The sequence below is a fragment of the Oxyura jamaicensis genome, chromosome 6, assembly GCF_011077185.1.
Source record: "Oxyura jamaicensis isolate SHBP4307 breed ruddy duck chromosome 6, BPBGC_Ojam_1.0, whole genome shotgun sequence".
NCBI lineage: Eukaryota > Metazoa > Chordata > Aves > Anseriformes > Anatidae > Oxyura > Oxyura jamaicensis.
Window position 1 is genome coordinate 12,908,857 of NC_048898.1, and position 21,360 is coordinate 12,930,216.

General features: G+C 38.1%; 1 protein-coding gene across 3 annotated transcripts in view; it reads left to right on the forward strand.

Moving 5' to 3' along the window:
• Positions 1–21,360, forward strand: part of DLG5 (discs large MAGUK scaffold protein 5) — a 106,173-nt gene that overhangs the window by 24,122 nt on the left and 60,691 nt on the right. For all 3 annotated transcript variants that reach the window (XM_035329636.1, XM_035329638.1, XM_035329637.1), the window contains exon 2: positions 16,082–16,150. In XM_035329636.1, coding sequence (XP_035185527.1) covers positions 16,082–16,150 — 69 coding nt within the window. The remainder of the gene's footprint in view (positions 1–16,081; positions 16,151–21,360) is intronic.

Here is a 21,360-nt window from a genome sequence, read left to right on the forward strand (position 1 = left end):
AGCTCATATCTGTCAGAATGTATTACTGAGTACATGCAAAGAATGTTCTAAAAAACGGGAATGCTCTCCAGATCAAGTCTCATTGCTTTATCCCATTATCCTCACGCTGAAGATAGCAGCATGAGGTTATCTGACGTTGTCCTTGATCAAAAAATGTCTGAACAGATTGAAAGCCTGTATTTTTTAATTTCTATTTTTTATGTTTAGAAACAAGCTATTTTTTCTTTTAATTTTCTTCCTTCAGGGATCTCTACAATAGTTTGGATTTCATTTCACTCCTTTTTTTTCTTATTCCATTTATCTCTATTCTGTGCATTTAACTGTCTTTCTTTAAAATCCCACCACCACCAAGATAAACAAAACAAACAAACAAAACAACCACTGATCTATTTCATATATCTGGATGGTTCTTTGCATTTCATTTGAAGTAAAATAGAATGATCATAAGTATTGCTAATTATACATCAAATTAAGCTTTTCAAATGAGAAGTTGCAATATCAGTTTTCCCAACAGGGTAAGATGTAGCACAGGAAAGGAAAGCAATGATAAAAATCTGCATGCTATCAGTCTTTTCAGTGGAAGAATTTAAGTTGCTGCAAAATTTTCTCTGGTGTTCTGCTGGTGTTTTTCTTTTGGAGAGGGGCAAAAAAGAAGGGTTAGTTATATGCTTTCACACAAACTAAGAGACTTGGAAATTTGCATTATGGAGATGGGAACCACTTTGTAATGGATTAAAGCTATTATTCGCATTTAATTTACTTCTGACATATATTGAAATGTATTCAAAATGTCAATTTTTGGAAGGCATTATCCATGAAGAGAGAAGAACATTTCTCTTGGGGAACTTGTGGTTTACAGCACCACTGGGAAAGTCAAACTAATGACCTGAGCTCAGATCATGCATTTCTTTTTACATACTTAAGTTTATGCAATAAAACATCCTATTTTTTTCAGATGTACTCTGTTGGAAGTAGAAAAATTGTAATCAAATGTAACCTAATTGTTTGTGAATTAAATATGTTGAGTATTTTTTTTTTTTGTAATGGAAACATGGAATAAAAGTATGTTATAACAATGGGAAATGATGCCATAATATGCAAGATTAGGTTAAAATCAAAACAAAAACATCTTGTAGAATAGAGCTGCTGTATCAAAGGTAGGAATATATCATTATAGGATAGATTTTACTCCTACACTTCCAAACAGAGCAGAGATTTCACAGCCCATTGCAAGCCTGCCTGTAGAAGCACAATTTTTACTGCCTCTTCCTCTGTTGATAAGGGAACTGTAAAAACACATGCATGTTTATACAATTAAATGAGGAGGTTGCAAAATGTTACCTATTCTATTAGCTACTCCAGGCCACCTGCCCTGCTGGTTTAAGGTGTATCTGTGCTGGCACCAGTAGTTCCAGTGCACTGAAAACCTGAACCTGAATGTTAGAGCTGTCCCTCACTCAGCCTTCATGCCTGACAAGTAGCGCTGGAGGCGAGGCAGCATCCTTCTCTGTTTTTTGACTCTGAGACACAGGCAGGAGGAGGCTGAGGTAGCTGCCCTTCCAAGCTGGGCAGCTCCTGGCTCGATTACTAGCTCAGCTATTCCTCTCAGGTGGGAGGCCCCTCTTTCTGTCCTTGACAGCTCTGACTTGTGCTATCAGTGTGCCACATTCCATTTCTCTGGTGTTGGAGTCCTCTCATGCAACACTGTCTGAATGCTGGACTGAGGCGTTGTGTTCACCTTTGGAATCACATTCTGGACACTAATTGCATTCAGCGAGTGCTCTTTTTTAGTCTGCAAGTCTTCCAGAGAGGCCTGTTGCACTCCATTAGTCTTAGTGTGCACTGTCATGAAATGATGATGGCAATACCACTTCATGCTAGGGATGTAATTTTAGCCGTTTGTAGACATATCGCCTATCCAGTAAGCTTTAAAGCTTTCTCCAGAATGATAGTGTGTAGCATTTGACTGCCAGTAGTGCTGGCATTTTTTTCTCTCTTCATAACTGATCTAATAGTGAATATTAAGCTCCTAAAAATACTTGCATCACCAAGATCTGCCTGGTTGTCACTGATAGCTCAAATTCTCAGTTATTCTTTGTATGCTCACTGCTGTCGCTTCCTTACCCAGACCTATTGGCTTAAGAGGTCATTGTTTTCAAGTCATAAGCTACTCTCTGACTTGCTAGAGTTGGGGCAGTTGTAGTCACTTTTTCCCCAAAAAATTATCTCAAGAAGCCAAAGACCCTCGTAGCATGTCGATATCCTTGCTGTGTACAAAAAACCTCTCTAGACTCTAAAACTGATTTAGTCTTCAAAGAAGGGTTTGTCATCAAGGAATGACAAAAAGAGGGAGCTGGAAGAGGGACTCCCTAGTAATAATTGTGTCTAAGCAAGCCAACTGTCCAGCCCTGCCAAGAACTGCCTGGACAGGGAGCACTGCCTCCCATGGTCTTTCATGACCATGGAAGAAGGAAAAGTAGCTGCACAGATGCCCTGTAGAGAAGAGGCCAAAAGGGGGACAGAGATGCGTGCTGCCACGGCTTCCAGACAAGTTTCTAGCATTTGCCACTCCCTACCTCAGACAGGAGAGTGAGCATTGCTGTACTGGGGCATCCTGGAGAAAGAAGACCCTGTCACGTTCAGCTCCCCACCTTGCCTTTCCCATTTGGAAGCGTGCGGCTGCCCATGCTGGCTGAGGAGGTAGCAGGCCGCTGCCGCTGGCAAGGGAGGGGAAGTGCCAGTGGGTGGTGCAGCTGCAACCAGAAGAGGCATGAAGCTCACCCTGGGGATTTCTGCAACAAATTATTGCTGTAAATAGTTCATAGGTAATAGGCTTCTGTAATAATCACCCGGTACAGCAGAGCACTTAAGGACATGCTTAATTATGTTGTTTAAATGAGAACGTAGGCACGGTTTCTTTTTTGTACCTGTGTGTTTGTCTTCTGAAAAAATATATTCTATGCTTTAAATGTGTTCTTAATTGATATCATTACCTTCTCCACCCCTTCTTCTGAGGTCATTCGTATCAGTACTTGGCATATGCATTTCTGGAAACTTGTTTGGTTAAGCTATTACCTTTGCGAGAACTTGTACGTGTCTGGAAAGGTCCTGTACAGACACACACACAACGTTTGTTCCAATTTGACCAGTTTTAGCGAGGATTTTCAGTCACTTCACCATTCGTTCAACATTATTGTTACTTGCAGCATGTGCTACGCTTTAGTGCCACTTGTGCAGTTGTAAGGAGCTTCCTGTACCTGGACGTTTCCTCAGGAGGACTTAGGCCTGAAGTCTGTAGGTGACAGGGACTTGTACCCTGCCTGCTGAGCAGAGCCTTGGACTCTGTGCCTACAGAATTGATATATTTAATACATAATGTATATGTTTAATACATATATTGCTCTACATTATATATATATATATATATATCTTTAATCTAGAATTACTGTTGGCAGCAGGATTTCTGGCTCTCTCCAGCACTAAGTGGAGGGAAAGCTGTATGTTTTGTTGGTTATTTTTCCTTTTATAAATGAAAGCAACCAAGTAATGTTGGAAAAAAAAATGCAAAGGAAATGGGAAGTCTTAGACTGAATGATATAGCTTAGCTGTTTCTTTTCTGTTACCATTTCAAGTAATAATCATTGTGAAATGAAAGATGGAAGAAGCCTGGATGCGAGCCATCTTCTATATAGAAAGGCATGTAGTTTTTTCCATTGCCATGAACACAACCAAGTTGAATGAATGTAAAGCTTTGGCTGAGGTACCTGAATGAAACTATTCATCTCAGGGGATCTCAGGTTCTTTTTTTTCCTGTTGTTTTCTGAAGAGGGGGGTACTGAGCAGCATACGAGTAGATATTGTATAACTGCAACTTCTTCAATCAGTTACTGTTTTAATTCTTGAATATAACGAAGGCTGCTGTTTAAGAAGTGCATTCAAAATATTTTATTTCTTGTGAGAAATGTATTTTCTGTCAGTGTGCTAAAATTGTAGAAATGGAAGATATTCAGAGAAGATAGCTTTATAAGATGAAATTGTGTGTGGGCAAGTTGAGATAAGATGCACACTATGGGGGTGGGGGTATTCTTTGGACTTCAGTGTATTCTTTAGTATCACAAAGGATTGGCCGAAATGCAACTCCCATCGCCCAAAGTTGTAAACACCATCATCCCTTGGTATGGTTGTGGGTTAAGTACTTTTTTCTTTTGTATTTAGTTCTCTTCCAGTACTACTTTGAACATACCATTATCGTTAAAGCAGGTCAATTCTTATGTTTCGACTACATTTATGAATGGATGTAGATATGTGTGTGTTTGATGTGTGTTCTCATGACTTGTTCCTGATGACTTGTTCTCAAAGAGAACAAAGTGAACTGTGACTGTCATTTGTTCTGGGAGAAGTCTGAGGTGCTAGAAAAAAGCTCTAGTTAGGCACTTGACAGATGTTGCTGTTGCCTGCAGTAGCAAGCATGCACCCAGCATGTTCTGCTGTGTAAAAACCCAGGTACAAGGCTGTGAGTTCATGGAGTGTTGGATGCAGTAAGAGACAGTTCTCATTGAATCAGTGCTTGCTTTCCTTGTTGCCTTGTAGATTTTTGGTCTTCTGAATGCCAGTGTCTGCAGTTTTAAATACCTGTAGTTCCTTTTTTCTTTTTTCTTCCATGTAGGTTTGGTTATGGCATGTTGTGTCTACAAACATAATTAAGAGGTTTATTTGATTTAATTCCAAAATTTAAATTAAATTTTAAATATAGCATTTAGTTACAGGGTTGAATTTTATTTTGCCATTCATATTACCTGATTGCACAATTATTTGATGAAATAATATGCTGCAAAGCTCTGTGTATATCTATGCAAAATAAACGAAGCTTAAATTTCTTTTCACCATTGCAAATTTTGTAGACCTACTGTTGAAGATAGTTAATGTATTTGTAAGGATCTGGTATTTACCACCCTCATCCCACACCAGTTTCTTCCTTCTGACTGTGTAAGTATGTGGGTATGTTTTGAAAATCATTTCCTTTCACTTAAATCTTTTAGGGTCAGTTGGAAAGGGCAGACTGCATCATCCTTTAGAAATCTCAGCCTTGTTATTTGCAAAGTGTCTGGAAAATAGCTTGATGTAGAAATAAAATTGTCTTGAGAGAGAGAACTATCTTTGCAAAGTTGAGCTTTCACTGAAAGGACTGCTACATAACAAAATAGGCAGCCAACAAGTCTTTCTTCAAACCTCGAGAATTGGTTAGTGTGCTAGGAAAAGGTGTGAATATATTACTGTCGGAGGTTAAATGAAGCTAGCAAGGAGAATTGAAGGTAGTCAGAAATGTTACTTCTGCCACAGCTTAATGACAGGAAGCGATATTCTAAGAGGTGTCTGTTCCTGGCCCAAATAATGATTTGTTAGGTAACTCAGTGCATCATCTGTCCTTTCTTCCCTCCAGAATAGAAATGGATGTATAACCTCCTTATTTTTAAGAATAGTTACTAAGCTCTCAACTTGATAGTATTCTTAAAAAGCTGTACCACAGAATTAGAGGGGTTGGGAAAGGTTTCTCTGCGATGCAGGTTGGAAGGCGCTGAGGAACAGTGACCAGGTGTTTTCTCCATGTCCAGCTTTTCTGTTTGCCAAGTGAAATTTAAGGGTGTATATATAAACTGTTATGCATTTGTTTTCCAGAGCTTCAACTGCTGTGCGCATTTAAAAATACTTCATGGCACTGCACAGGACAAATTGTGCTCACTGCTACTACAGTCATTTCCTTCTTTTGATTTATTACCTTTCCTTCCATATCACCTTTCCCAATTTTTGCTTTTGCTGTGTTTTTTTTCTTTGTAGCAGCTCTAATTTCCTTATATAGCTTACTCTGCCTGTTTTCTCAACTCACTCGTTTTTACGCAGGGTATAAAATGCTTCAGGTTGTTGCAGGGTGTAAGGACTTCTCAGAACTGACTTAAGCTGCGTTTGTTCCTAGGGCAGTGGAGTCCCACACTAGGTTGGTCCAGGGGTCCTGCTGATACTGGATATTTATGATAATCAGTTGATCACTGCATTTGGGCTTTATAGTTAACCTTGAACAAAATGGATGAGCCAAAATATTTACTTGCCAAAGCCCTTGCGTACAGATATGAAGAAAGAAACATTTCATCACTTCACATATGGGAAATGCGCTCTGACGCTGATAGCTGAAAATATAATTTCCTTTAATTTATGTCAAGCTTCATATTCTAGTTGCAGGCTGGAGACGTGCTGCTGCTTGTGTGCACAGGCGTGTTTTTTGTTTGTTTGTTTAAAGAAATTATACTGACCACAGTTCTGTTAAACCTTTTTTAGAAGTGGTATTGCTTGCAGATTTATTGGCAATGCTGTATTTACAGCACACAAAGTCCTCTGCCCATAAAAAGCCAATGAAACCTTTTTTTTTTTTTTTTTTTTTTTTTCCCAAAAAATATGCTCATTTACCAGCAGAAAGCGGGGGAGCATTTGGAGTTTTTCTTCGACTGACACTGCGTAGGATAAAGATGAGGAAACTTCCCTGGCTTCCAGCACTAACTAGCATCATGTTACTGCATTAAGGTATTCTCTAGATTAATCCTGCCAGATGACTTGTCCAATTTCCAAATTCACCTTCCTTCTGCAGTTGTAGTGAGCAATGCCATCCTCCAGAGGCATGGCCTGGGAGGAGCCCAGATGGTGTCTGTGGCCTTTTGGTGCCGGTGTCCGGAACTCCCCAACCAGCTCTCCAGGTACCCTGCGTTCAGGTTCAGCAGGGTTGAAGCATGAGGTCCTGTGGATAGAGACCATTGGCAGCAAGAGTAGTGTGCTTGGACAATTCTTTACCATGCTTTTCTCTTATGTAGATGCCTCAGCTTCTTATTTGCCCCTTACGTGACAATAAAACTCAGAAAATGGACCAGAGGGATTCCATAGTGGCCTTAGAAAAGACGCTTACTAAATGTCTGACTGATGAAAACCAGTCACTATAGTTATAGAGCAGATGAGAAAATTTTTAGAAAGGGATGGGTCTCAAGTGCCCTGATCTGTTAGGAGTGTGTTGAAGAAGAGATGCTGGGGACCAAATGGGACCAGGCTAGGTATGAAAGCAGACAGAACTGGGATGCTCCTTGAGCATTGCTACAGGGAACAGAACAGGGAAGTCTGTGGGTGCTCCCTGAGTGGGGTAGACATGCCATGTGCCACTGCTCTCCCGGTCGTGTGCAGCTGCTCCCTGCTGGAGGTGAAATCTCATGGGCAGAGCTGAGAGCAGTGTGCTCAACGTGATGTGGGTCCGTAGGGCCTGCTGCATTCTGGTGACTGTTATCACAGCACTGCCCAGCTGAAGGAGCCTGGGGTCCTACATCAGTGTCAATAGTATCTAGTGAGAGGGCAGGATGCTGTTTGGCTGGATGCAGTGCAGGTAGAGCCCTGGAAGAGCAGTGGGGTGCCAAGTGAATATAGGCCCTAGGTTATCTGATTTCCTTCTCTAGATGGAAAGGGATTGGTGTATGTTCTCTGTTAGATTTTAGTCATCTGTGAGGTTTAATGAAACATTACATCTCTCTACATTAATAAACAAAATTAATTATATCCTCTTATATGTAATTTACAGAGGAATCTAGATCAAAAAGATAACTTTGAGAGAAACATGAGAATGTGAAAATGAGATGGCAGGAAGCTTGATAAAGTAAAATGCTACTAGACATTTTTATATTTTATTTTTTTCCCCTTTGACTTATCCTATAGAATCCACCAAGTAAATGTCAGCTTCCTGCTGGCTAGAAGCAAAAGAAGAACTAATGGATAGGATGGACTCATTACCAATGTAATGGAGGTGGCCTGTTCTGGGAAAAGCCAACTGCAGTTCGACCAGCTTATATTAACCATGATTCTTGAAAATCAATTTTTTTTTGATCACTTAGTAATATCACATGATATTTCTAGAACAGAAAACAGCACCAATGCTCTGGCAATAATGCAAGGGCTAACTGTAATCCGCATGAGCTGAAATATGTGAGAAGTTGTTTCAGCTGCCTGCATTGCAGTTTCATGAAGACTTGTCTTTAAATGCAGCTTTTTCCTGTCTTTACGAAGTTCTGAGGTTAAAGAATCTGGAGATAATTTTTCTTCCCCATTTTGAGGGTCAACCTACAAAAAGGAACATTTCTCTTATAAGAAGGTTACCAGTGAAGGCAGTGTGTGCAGTTCTACAAATGGGAAGCCGTTCTTTTTGCCAGAATCCAAGTGTAATGTAAGTTAGAATGCTGATATTTCCACAGTAGCTAGATATGTTGCTGTTAGCCTTAAAATAACTGCTGAAAAACCATCACCCATCTCACGGCACTACCTAATGGCAATTCAGGGCTGTAAGAGGGGCATAGTTGTTGGCTGTGTGCTGCTGAAGCTCTCAGCTGAAGCTGAGTGTTGGAGACAAATGACTTGTCAAGGCAAAATGCACTGACTAGAGCAGAGTTAAAAGCCATCCCAGTCAAAAAGCAGGAAGACAAAGGTTAAAGCTGTTGTTGCTGCTTCAGAACCTGTATTGCTGCAGGACTTTTTGAATAAGTAATAGCAGTAATAATTATCATTGCATCTTTGGTCCTGCTGCTCCAGCACATGCATTTAATTGCTTCTCATGTGGTTTCACAGAGTGCAAGAAATGAAATAAGTTGTTTTGTAAATAGTGAAGAAATAAGTGAAAGAGTGGAAGGTAGCAAGGGTCATATTATTTCTAGCTGACCTGATATACTTGGGCGTCTTTTTTGTTAGCTTTTAAGTAGTCATAAGGTTTTATTACCTCTTTGTTTGCAGTCACCAGGTGGCAATAGATATATGTAAGCTGATACCCTGCTAATAAAACATCATGGTCATTTGGCTCTTAAAAATTGCTTTTGTAGCATCTCTGTAAGACATGATTAGAGCATTGTGTCTATGGCAGAATAGCTCGTATGCTGTCTACTACAGCACTGTCATGTGTAGTTTTCTTTTGAACCAAACTATGCAAATTTGGATTTGTAAAGTGGTTTAATATTCTCTGTCCATCCTTATGTAAAAAGAGGGTGATTTGACCCCATGTTCACAATGCAGTAAACAAGAACAAATAATGCTAATAAAGTATGTGGATAGCAGCAAGTGTATCCTAATGATAAAATGAAAATGTATGAAAGTTAATAATCTTTCTCATCCCTTTCCTTCTCTCTTTATCTTTCTCCTGTTCTTCCCTCTTTATTGAAAACAAGCTTCTGCTTCCTTTTGTAATTCGTACTGCAGTAAGATGTACGGCATTATTCTAGTGACTTATGTTCTTCTTAAAGATACATTATAAATTATTTTTAGTACCTCACCAAATTCCTTGCTGACTATCAAAATAATTATCTATAGCAGTGAGTACAGTCATTACTAAACAGGGTATAATTAGGAATGCATGCTTAGAAATACCAATGTATAAATACCAAAATACCAAATACCTTCAGTCTACTTGAAGTGTTTTGAACAAATGTTCATGAAAATAGGAATTTTCCAGATAGGGATGTGTAGTGATGTTTTTAACACCTGAACATCGGATGTTGTACTTAATTACATGACTGATGGCTTGGAACTTGAGCATCTGAACTCAGGGCTGCTTACTGATGTCTCTGGCCTCAGGCAAGTTACTTAACTTTTCTGAATCTCAAGCTGCACAGAAACTGTCACATTACATTACAATCAGCCTGATCTGTTATTCTGTCACCACCGCTGATTTTTACGTGAGTTAACTGTTCTGTCCTTAATAAGAGTTTATTCTTAATCTTTTCTAATTGAAAGATAGCCTAATCTCCGAAGTATGTCTTTTCCAAAACTATATTTTTATTTTCTTAAATATATTGTTGTAAAATACTGTCTCAGTTGTAAAAGGAAATTAAGTGTCTTGACCCTCACTGTCTATGTGAAATTATTATAGGCTGAGGTATTTGGGAAATCAAAACGATACATTTTCAACTGCTTCATTCTTTAAAAAGCCATTTAATGGCTTTTTTGTTTTCATACTGTCCTAAAAATAAGAAATCACTCTAGGCTTCAAGGCACAGTATTTGGGAACTGTGGGTATGATGAATAAATGATAAAACTGTGTTTAAAAGCAGTTGGGAGAAGAGAGCAAGCTTTTGCTGATCTGACTTCTGCTACTGTTTTACCTTTACTGCTCAGTTCAGTGCCTTTTGGTTTTGGAGATACTCGTATCCTTAAAGGTAAATGACTGCAAAGCATCAAAACTGAAGATGACATGGACAGAAACAAAAATCCTATTTAAGGTGTCGTGTGAGGTCAGGGTTTAAGGTCTGAATGTCACACAACTGGCAAGAGATAACTGCATTTTATGGTTACTGACAAACCTGGCTGTGCAGGCGTCCAAGAGAGGAATAGCCTCAGAGACAGACCATGGCAGATCCGTGTGGTCTTCAGCTCCTTGGGCAGTTTTGCTTGTTGTAACGTGAAAAGCAATGAAAACGCTGTGATCTGGGTCATTTCCAGTTTTAATCAAAGTTTTTTGCTCCCCCACAGCAAGTAGGAGTCCTGCCAAAGTCAGTTGAGCTTGGTGCACTGAGATGTGGATAAACAAATGTTTGTCCTGCTGCCCTCCCATCCGGTGTGCTGGACCCCCGTCAGAAACAGCCCCTGCTGACGAGGAGCCGAATCAGCTGGCGGCCACAGCGCCGGGAAGGGAGGTGGGAGGAAGAGCAGAGTTTAATTAACAGTGGAAATTCGCAGCAGGGGAGCATGGGGAGTTGTTTAACGTCATCCTAAGAGGTGTAGTGAAAAACCTTGTGTGGGCAAAGCAGCCTTTCTAGGCTGAGTCCTGCAGCGCTAAGTGTTCTAGTTGGGAAGGGTAATGAATTTAGAGTCAGCTGTACTGCAGATTGGGAATAGAATCCTTATACAGATGGGTTACATGCCAGGGGCTGTGCAGCTCAAATCAGAGCACTCTACATCTTGAGGGATGAAGCACCCCATGTTCTGTGAGCTGGAGCCTGGCCCTTCATACTGAAGCTGCTTCAGTAGACCTGTCTCTTTGGCTCCGTGCTTAAGGTGTATATCTGAGGGAGTAATTATTCTTATTCTAAGTTACTCAGTTAGCATAGGAAACTTTAGAAAGTAAAATAGCCTTTAGACTTGACAAGAACTCTCTTTCAGTTGAATTTTATCTTTTAACTTTGTAGGTATTGGAGAGTAAAACATACATTCTGGGGGGAAAAGTAAGCATTAATGACACATGAGATGAATTTAGAGAAAACTGAGTCCCCTATATCTTTTTTTTTGCTGCTGCTTTTTTTTTGCTTTCAGTACAGTATTCATTATAGGGCCATGAGCAGAGCCAGTTTGTACGCTCTCTGGAAGATGAGAAGGTTCTGCACAGTCGTAGCAAACCTGGCATTCAACTTACATGTGACTTCTGCAGCTAAGCAAGTAGTTCTGTTAGTTCTGTTCCTCAATTTCCAAGTTTTTAAGTGGTCTTCCTCCATCAAACTTCATAAGAACAGCAAGAATTTGAGAACATTTGACGTGCTGTAGTTGTTTAAAATAGAAGGAAATTGTATTCTTTAATTTTTTGTGTATATAATGTAGCAGTTATTAAATTGCTCTGTTCTTCAAAAGTTGCTTAATGGAGCCAGGAACTAATCAGAAGCTCAATCTGGTTGAGCAAAATTAATAAATAAATAAAGAGGCAAGTCTGCCATGCAAAGGAGAGCATGTTTAGGCTTTTCTTCTTTTTAGTATGAGTATGTATCTGTAAATGTCTGGTCACTTTTTTTTAATGAAGTACGAGCAAAATGTACTGTGTTTATCCAATATCTTTTTACTTCAAGCTGTAATTTTGAAATTGAGTCAGTGAACTGACATTTGATATAACAAGTTTGTGTACTGGGAGACTGTGGCATGTGTGATGAATACTATGGGAAACATATGAAAGGAAGATACTTGGACAAGTATGGTGAAAGGGATGCAAATCCCCAGATGTGAAGCATTTTCAGCATTAGCTTAAAGTACTCACTGGTTCTTGGTGGTTTTGTGTTTTGATGTTACTCCTTGTGCAGTCTGACAAGATGGACAGCCAAAAAGTTCAAGAATTTCAAATAAAGAGAACAGTTTGCTCAGTGAGGAGAGCTCATGAATAGATCATGTAGTGCTTTTTGGTTATAAAATCTTGCCTGTGCCTTTTTTCTTGCCTTTTCTCTGTATCAAAATTTCTGTTGGAGTGATTAGGAGCATTTTCCTATGTCATGTGAGGAAGCAACCTACAGGGTGGGGAAATGCTTTTGAGGACCGTTTTCAAGTACTTCTGAACATGTAAAGTATGGTGCTAGTTGACAAGAATTGAATACATGGATATGTTTCAGTTCAGCAGCTAAAAATAAATTTTAATACTATGAAAGCTATACTGAGTTCTCTAGTAATTGTTTCTGACATTTAATATTGCTGATAATGATAATGATGGCATGTTAGAGATAATGAACTCATAACTTGTATAGTTAGAAAATCCAGACATTCCCACAAACAGCTTGGAAACATGAACAACAGTGCTACTGGATTCTGGGGGGCTGGGGTGTTAGTAGTGAGGATTTATGAATGGGTCTGGTGATTCCTCCCCTTTTCGCACTTCTCACTTTTTCTGTGATAACATACCACCCATGCCGGATCTTGCATTTAGAAATCTGAACTGACGTTTTAAGAACATTGCTGGATAGAGTCATATGTCTTGATTTGATGAAGTCAGCTTCACAAAACTTTTCTATCTATTCCAGAGAGCAGAATTTGAATCACTTTAAGTTCTGGCTTTAGCTTTTAATTCAGGGAATGACGACAGAAGGGATTAGTGCTCTTGAAGATAAATAAAAACAAGATCAGCTCAGAAGATGAGAGTACTTAAGTATCTGTTTCAGATCAGCTTGCACAATCATTGATGTGTGATTTAAGCATTTTATGTTATGAACAATGGATCCAAGTTTTTATATTGCTTACATTACTGTTAAAATATGAGAAGTGCTGTAATCCTTGCTTACATATCAAGGTGTTCTATCCAGTATTTTTTTTTTTCAAAAAGGTACACAAAAAGCTCACTCATTTTAAGAACACATTCCTCTTTCTGCTACTACTTATGTGGATTTCCCCTCCTCCTTCCTCATCAATTTGTGAATTAAAATAAAGAAATGTAGTCAAGTGTAACTTATGACATATCTGTTGAACACTGGAAATCCGTTGAGCATCATTTGAAAGTATACATGTGAAACAGAATGTTGACAAAAATATAAGGGGAAAATAAGATTCTGTTCTGGAAAGCTTGACATTGACCCAGTACACCAAGTTTTGTGGGAAATGTAGTTCAAGGCTTTAGTAATAAAGTATAGTTATAAGACAGCTGCGGAATGTCACCTTGTTGATTTTTCTTACAGCCTCTGTGAAGATTCGTGTATGGCTTCTTTCACTTTGTGGGTGCTAGATAGGTGCTATAGTTATCTTCTAATATCAAGTGCTTTTACAAGAGTTACTGTATTTTTCTGGAAGACAAACTCTACAGCTAATCATTATATGAAGATTTACAGTAGTAATTACTTTAAACTGGTGTTACCAATCAATGTCTAAATGTAATGTGATCCATTTTTAAAACCTGAGATGATAGATGTTAAGCACTAGAATATATATTAAGTGTCTGTTAAAATTTTCATGTTGATTCTTAAATCTGACTGTAGAGAAAATCAGACTGAGGTGTCAGGTAGAAAAGCCTGTGCATAATTTTATTTTGCTTCAGCTTTGTAAAGCACATGTAGCAAGCCATCTTCATGGCTTTCCAACTTGATCAGTTTATCCTCAAATAAAATATTTAAAGGTGGGAAACTGAGATGTACCAAATACATGATTTAGTAAAGATTGCACAGAAAAACTGTGAAAGAGCTAGAGGCAAAATCCAGATCACCTAAGTTTGATCTACCATACTTAAAATAGTATTGCAGATACTTATCTGGGTACCTAGAGACATGCTGTCCATTCACAAAATAGTCAATGAATTATTTGTAAGTTTGGTTTTACAAAACTCCAGTGTTTTCCATCCTTTTCATTATGGTTGTGGCAATTGGTCTTTTGTCAAATATCCTGAAGGAAGACGAGAACACTCAATCACATTATCTGTCATGAAAACATTTTCTTTCTCTATGCCTAAAAAGAAGCAGCAGCAGCTAACAATCACTTGGATTGTGTTTCCATGTGGGACTCCTATGTAAGCTTTTAGAGGAAGTGAGTGATTTTAAGTTGCTGAGTGTAATCATGTCTCACTTCTTGGCACGCAATTTCATTGTCTTTGAGTCCCATGCAGTTCTGATATGATCTCGACACACATTGTCAGTTGTAAATATGCGTTCCTTTGTTTAATACATTGATCTGCTTTCTTCAGCTTCCCCTTTGTTTCTAATCACTCCAGCTCATACTACAAGAAATTTGAGTTTAGAACAGGCAGATATTGATTTTAATTAATGACAAAATTATTTTGCTTTTAATAAGCGCTAATGAATTAGAAACAGCTTAATTGTTATCTGAAAATGGTTCAAATGGAAGCAAAAATATGCAGCAGACTTCTTCCTGAAGCTGGTGTGTCAGTGTTGTGCTTGTCAGTTTGTTTTTTTTTGTGTGTGTTTTTTTTTTTTTTTAAATCCAGAGCAAGCTAAAACAAAAATAAGCCCTTACATCTTGTATAATCAACTAGAATTACTTGTGACCAATGTAATTTGAATCATTATTTACAGGGATTTGTCAGGTGGAACAGTGTACTTCATGATTTAGTTCGTTTTTTTTGTACGTATTGGAGCAATGTCTGCTAGCAAAACCAAGGGATTTGCCTGGAAGGAGTTTGACTTGGCTTTTGCCTAACCATTGTCCCTTTAATCAAACTGGGGAGCCTGATTCTTTGTTGAGATAGCAAACATTGAAACTGGGGGTCCATCCAAATTTTACTGGCTGGGGATCTGGTCCTAAGTGTGTTTGCTTTTTCAGTTGACTTTGCTGTTATTGCTTGTGTTGTTGGTCAGCTTCTCTTCGTCACTTCTTGTCTTTCCTTTATCTGATATTATGATGATAGGTGTTAGTTTTTTCCTGAAGAAGCACAGGAGATGAGCTAAACCTGTAGTTCTTTATTTAATCCATTTGAAAGGTAGATCCATGTGTTCATTGTGATGCTTCTCACCTTTCATTTCTTAATTTCAAAAAGATTGGAGGAAACAAATCATGAAACATAGAAAGAAGGACTATAGGAAAGACAGCTCCTGAATGTATTGACTTCATCTTTGAGCTTGTGTGCTGGTTGTGGCTGGAAATGACCAGATTTAAAATCACTTAGACACAAAATTCCCTTTCCTTTACTATGGGATGCTCATCTTGTTTGTGAGGGATGGTGGAGCTGTTTAGTTGTCAAGGTTTTGAACTAGGGCCTGTTTTTCCAGTTCTTCTGGGAAGTCAAACTTAGCATGCTTTTAAATCAACTAAAATGAAAGACGACTCTGTCTATTGATCTATTTATGTGTGGGGAAAAAAAATAAAAATGCTTTCATTACCATCAGTAACAAGTCAGCTCCAGTTGCTTTTGGGATCGGATACTTGAAGTTGCACGTGTATGCAAGCAAAACTTATTTACCAATGAAATTATATTTCAAAGTCTGAGGAAAGGAATGCAAATCAGTAAGGTGATGAAGTTGGAGCTGGCTCGTTAAAAAGAGAAGTAATTAGAGTAGATTCTGATGATCATCACGTACATCACTCAATCTTCATACTTCAGAGAAGAATCTTTGTATTTTAACTGTCAGAAATACTCATTGTTTTAGTTCAGTTTTTTTGCTGAATTCAGTTTTAAGCATTTCACCTGGGCTAATTTCCTACTTGGTGCGTACTGTGATGTTTATTTACAAGTTATCCAGTTCCTATTAGAGAACACAAATGTTATTAACGCGTAAAAGTCTAATTCAGTGTGTTTTGCTCCTACAGTGTCAAGAAAGCAAAGAGTTAGCTTGATCTGGGGAGAAGAAAAGAGAAGTAGTAGTAATGCTGTTTGTCTTTTTTCTGATTTTAGGATCTACTTACAGTGTGCTGTCCATAATGCCTTCTGATTCTGAAAGCAGCAGTTCTCTGAGTAGCATCGGTGAGTAAAGGATTAATTTAAGAACTTGATAAGCAAATCTTTTGGGAGCTGGGATAACATGGTTTTAAAGTTGTCTTTGTGAAGGGTGGAGGGTTTCAAGTCACAGCATCAAAGAAGTTGAACTGTACAATAGAGCCGTGCATCTTGACAAAGGAAAAATATATCTGTATTGTGTAGTGCAATTTAAGCATTTTTGTATCTGTATGCAGTTGTTGCCAATAAAATGTATGATGTTTGGATACATCAAATGATATAACTATACTGCAAGTACTGAGTTAAATGATGTAGAAATGGCAATGTTTGTTTTTACAAGTCTAGTATATATATATATATATACATATATTTACAGGCATTCATATATGTGAATGCATATGGTTATATAAATAGAAAAATTGTCAGTCAGAAGCGTCACAGAAATTAAAATGACCTTGGCTAATAATATTTGAACATTCTTGTAAATGGCTGCAAGCTATCTTTTTTTCTTTTTTTTTCAGTTTTTTTTTTTGTTTGTTTGTTTTGTTTTGACCTGAGTGTAATGAGTTGCTTCATTTTCTGCATTTTTAAAATTATTGGGAAAGAAAAAAGAAGACTGGATGAAAAAGAAATGTGGACAAAAGCACTTTAACACCAAGATGATCTCAGAATAGACATATGGGCTGTTAATCTTCCTATTTACTTATAATTTTATTGTGAAATACATGTAAAAATAATTGGTCTTGGATAGGGAATGTATGCTTTTGCGTATTTCAAGTTCCATTGTAGTGTCAGGCATCCGTGGAGTTGCCTGACAGCACCAGGCAAGTCAGTTGTCTGTTTAAGGATGTGTGTAGATATCTGTTGCAGTCATTGAGGTGAACTTTTAACTCCAACATGCAGGAACAAGATTTTAGGGTTGATTGAACTCTTTTCTGAACCTATGGGAAGCAGTGGCATGTTAGTCTGATTTTTATCAGGGTCACACTTCTATGCTACTACCTGAAAGAAGGGTATGATTTGAGGTTGTTTTTTTTTTTAGGAAAAAAAAAAAAAGGGGGGGGGGGGGAGGGGGGGTGGTCTGGAAGTAGGAAGAGAAGAAAGTTTCTAAGTTTTAGATTGTTTTTTCTTTTTGCAGAAAGAACCTTCCAAAGGAAGTTCTTCAAAGGTGAAATACTGTTAAGTTGTTAAGTTTGTGGAATAATTAGATGAAATAATGCTTGAAATACGAGAGGATGCAGGTGGTCCTCTCTAGTCCCATGTTCCCAATTTTAATAAAGGAAGGGTACGCCTAAGCCTGTTTTTTTTTTCAAGTTTTATAACTTTGGGAATGCACATAGTTGATCCTTTGTACCTGAAATAAATTTGCAAGTAAAGCTAGACAGATTAACAGCTAGTGTTTGCTGTCATGGAGAGGACTTTTGCTTTAACAGCTACCGTTTGCCTGTTTTCCATTTTACTGATTTTCTGTACCTTATGCAAGTGCAGGACTCCTGTTTTCCTGTTTCTGCACATTTATTTAGAATTTGGCATTTTACTTCTGAAACTTCCTTTATTCCCATATATGAGCCAGAACTGAATTCTTTTAAAACTGTTTTGTTCATTTAATATTTGAAAATATTGAACCGCTTACTAAATAACTGGCCTTTGTGTTGTACCTTCAGAGCTATCCTTGGAAGTGTTTTATGCCTTCCGTGTGTGCAGTGGTACAAATTATTTATAACAAGAAAAAAGTGACCGTTCTTAAACAAAACTTGTCATCTCCATGCTTTTGTTGTTATCAAATGATTAAATTAAATTGGGTGTTTAATATTTAATACATCAACAGCCAGGGGATTTCCTTGTTTGAAGCTGGCATGTTTGTTTTATAGCCTGGTTATAGACTTGTTAGGCTTGAATATCATTCTTCTTTCCCAATCATTTTCTCTCCCTCCTATCTTGTTCTACAAGAGATAATATTTTTAATGTGATCTAATATCAATAGCAAATTTTCTCTGCTTAATAACCAACATGTCCTAATAGATGTTTGCAAGTCACTTCAAAGCTGCAGTCAGGTTATTTGAATACTGACTGATTCGTTGAGTGACAAGCCATCATAACTGAAAATGTTTGTGTGCCAGCTCCCTGAAGGCTTCTTGGGACTCTTTGGATGGAATCCCAACAGATACTGAGTTGTTTCAGTGTTTCAGGCATGTTATATGCATCTGCCTTCTACCACTGCTCTCCACCCTGTTGGGCTGTGGAAGTAAGTTTTTTGCCCACGAAATGAATGCATTGGTATAAAAAGGTAAATAGCTCATAGTTTGGAGGCAATACAAGGTTTGAAGTGTATCATTGGACCACAGATAGTTATGTGCACACACATGCATATAAAAGAATATTTACATTTCTGCACTCACATGTGTCTTCCTTTTATGGTAGAGAAGGGATCTATTTTATTTTTTCTGGGTTCAAAACTCGTTATCGTTAGCATTTAACTGATTTTTGTTTCTAATGTGTCTAGTTACTGTTTGTCAAGCAGCTTGGAAACTTGACCTTTCAGTGAAAATTAGAACAGTATTACAGATGCTGATTTAGCCCAGGTAAAGAAGCAGAGAGTCCATCTTAGCATCTTCAGCTAGGAGAGATGATCCAAACTTTTGTAGTCTGTGGGCTCTCGTTCATAAAACTAAATAGAGAAGAATATGTCCTTATGTTTCATCTTTTATTTCCAGTCTTAATAATCCTAGCTATTGTTGGAGGCAGTTTCTGCTGCCAGCATTGTCAGTTAAATGATGTTTTTCTGAAATAGTTCCAAGGAAGCCAGGATGTTGTGAAATTTAGATGATTCTATCAGTTTTACAGCTATGCTGGCTTTGAGTTAATTTATGGAGCTGATGTATATAATAATAAGCTTATTTCAGGAAAAAAAAAAAAAAGACCTTGATCTAAGGACTAAAATAGTTCTAGGGCAGTTCTTAAAAGACAATTTGAAGAAGGTGTGGGTTCAACCTCAGTCAAAGCAAACATGGTGTTAGAATTTGGAAAGGAAGAAGAGAAAAGATGGTTTTATGACTGTATAAACCCGTGGTGTGCTTGAGTCTGGGGTTATTTGCGCTTCTGAATCTTCAATTCTAAGAGAACAGGACAGCAAGCACAGAGCAGCAGCACAGCTGCACGGTTGTGGAGCAGCTTCTATGTGGGGAACAGCTGGATACACCGGGTTTCTTTGGTCTGTAAAGGACAATTGTAGACGTTAGATGCTTGTTAAGTCACCAATGGCTTGAGGAAGGTGAATGGATAATACAAAAACTGGATGGGCATCAGCTTAAACTATCATGTGACAAATATTTTCATGTAACTTATATTTGAATCAGAGAGCTTCGTTCTAGAGGATACTCCAGGTGTTTACATTTGATGTAGCCTTGACAAACAACTAGACAAGTTTGTGAAGGCAAATCCTCTTGCTTAGGTGATTGTCCTGAGCTGACAATTACTAGAGAGAGTAAGAATTCTGGACAACTTTTTCACTTTTTTTTTTTTCTTTTTTTTTTCTTTTTTTTTTTTTTTTTAATTCAAGATGTTTCAGAAGCTGGTAGGAAACTTTCCTCTGAAAAATTGTGTTATCTATTTTCTCATTAATATCAGTGCTGGAAGTGGTATAAATGCTCTCCACACACTGTCTGTGACAAGTTTCTACCTTCTTTCTGCATATTTTATGGCATGAATAGCTTGGAATCCTGATCCCCAGAAAGTGGGAATAGTAACTCTAAATGGTGGTTGTGTGCCATAAATGAACTGATGCTAATGATTGTTAATTCTGATATGTGTATGCACAAACAGAATTGATCAGCAGATTGTACTTGCTGTGGGACAGGCAAACCTGATAGTAGTGAAATTGAGAAGGAAAATTAGTTTTGTAGATGGATCTGTTAGGTCTTTGGCACCACAACAGACGGTAAAGCTTTCTCATTCGTTTCATGAATGCAGGAGAAAATCCTTGCTGACTGACTTTTTTTTTCTAATGGTACTTGAAAAAAATGTAATAAATGGATAAGCACACAGTTTCCCTACCTTTGCTTTATGTTGTCTGAATTCTGTCCATGTCAGATGCTCCGTCATTTTGTTTTTCCATGTGTAATAGTGTTCATCTTTTTAAAATTCTATTCATAGTGAGTTAACTGTTTATTTGTTTAGTCAGAAAAAAGGCTGGTTACATCTCACCGTTTTGGTATTACAGGGTACAGATTAATATGGGGAAGGCATTCATTGTGCAGTGTAATGTATCAGTGCATGTCCGTCACGGTTGTTTCTCTTGCTTCAGTTTGTGTCTTGAACTCTTTCTCTGTTTATCCTGCTGCATGCTCTGTGGCTGTGTCTGCAGGCTCTCAACAGCCGGGCAGGCGCTTGGACCCTTCAGGGCAGCACAGGCTGGTGACGTTCATCAGAGAAGCAGCAGTTCCCACAGGAAGAAAAGAAAATGACCTCGCCTGTCTGTTTGTATCCCAGTGCAGAACTCATTGTGAAAGAGGAAAAATGTCTCTTTGGGGGGCAAAGGTCTTTTGAGGGGAAAAAAATAAGTTTTCTGACAGCTAGTTCCAAGATGAGAAGAATATAGAAAGAGAGGCCTGAATTATTAAGATAGAGCTGTAAATGCACAAGGTGATTCTTCGAAGTATGTGGGAAGTCCGTGCATCTTAAATGTTTGTTTTTCTAGGTTAGAGTCAGAATTTTTAAATTTACAAAATCATTGTCTTCATCAATGAGCTTTTCTATTACCATAATAGCCTTAATTACTGTTGTTAACATGAAATGTTGGTCCAATAGGAAAGTAAGGGATTTTTGGTAGATATCGAAGAAATGTTACTAAAAGGGTTTTGATGCTCCTAAGCATAGGTTCCTCACTAACTTCGTAGCTTTTTAAATAATCTGTGAACTTTTTTTTCGTTTTTATAATAAGCAGGATGGCAATAAGTTGTCCCTTCACACTATTATTTCCTTACAATAAAATTGGGTACAGCATGACCTGTGTAATACTGCTATTGCTGGGGTTTTTGTTTGTTTGGAGTGGGGGGAAATAGGATTTTCTTGACAATTATACCATGAAGTAGCAATATGTTTGCATGATTAGGTGTTAGGTAGGATTCTTGAAACAGAGCAAGGTTTTATTTCACTGACCACAGTAACTGTTTCAGTGTTTCATGCACTTTTCACTGTCCCAAAACAGGAAAGCACACAAATGGATGGGATTTGGAGCC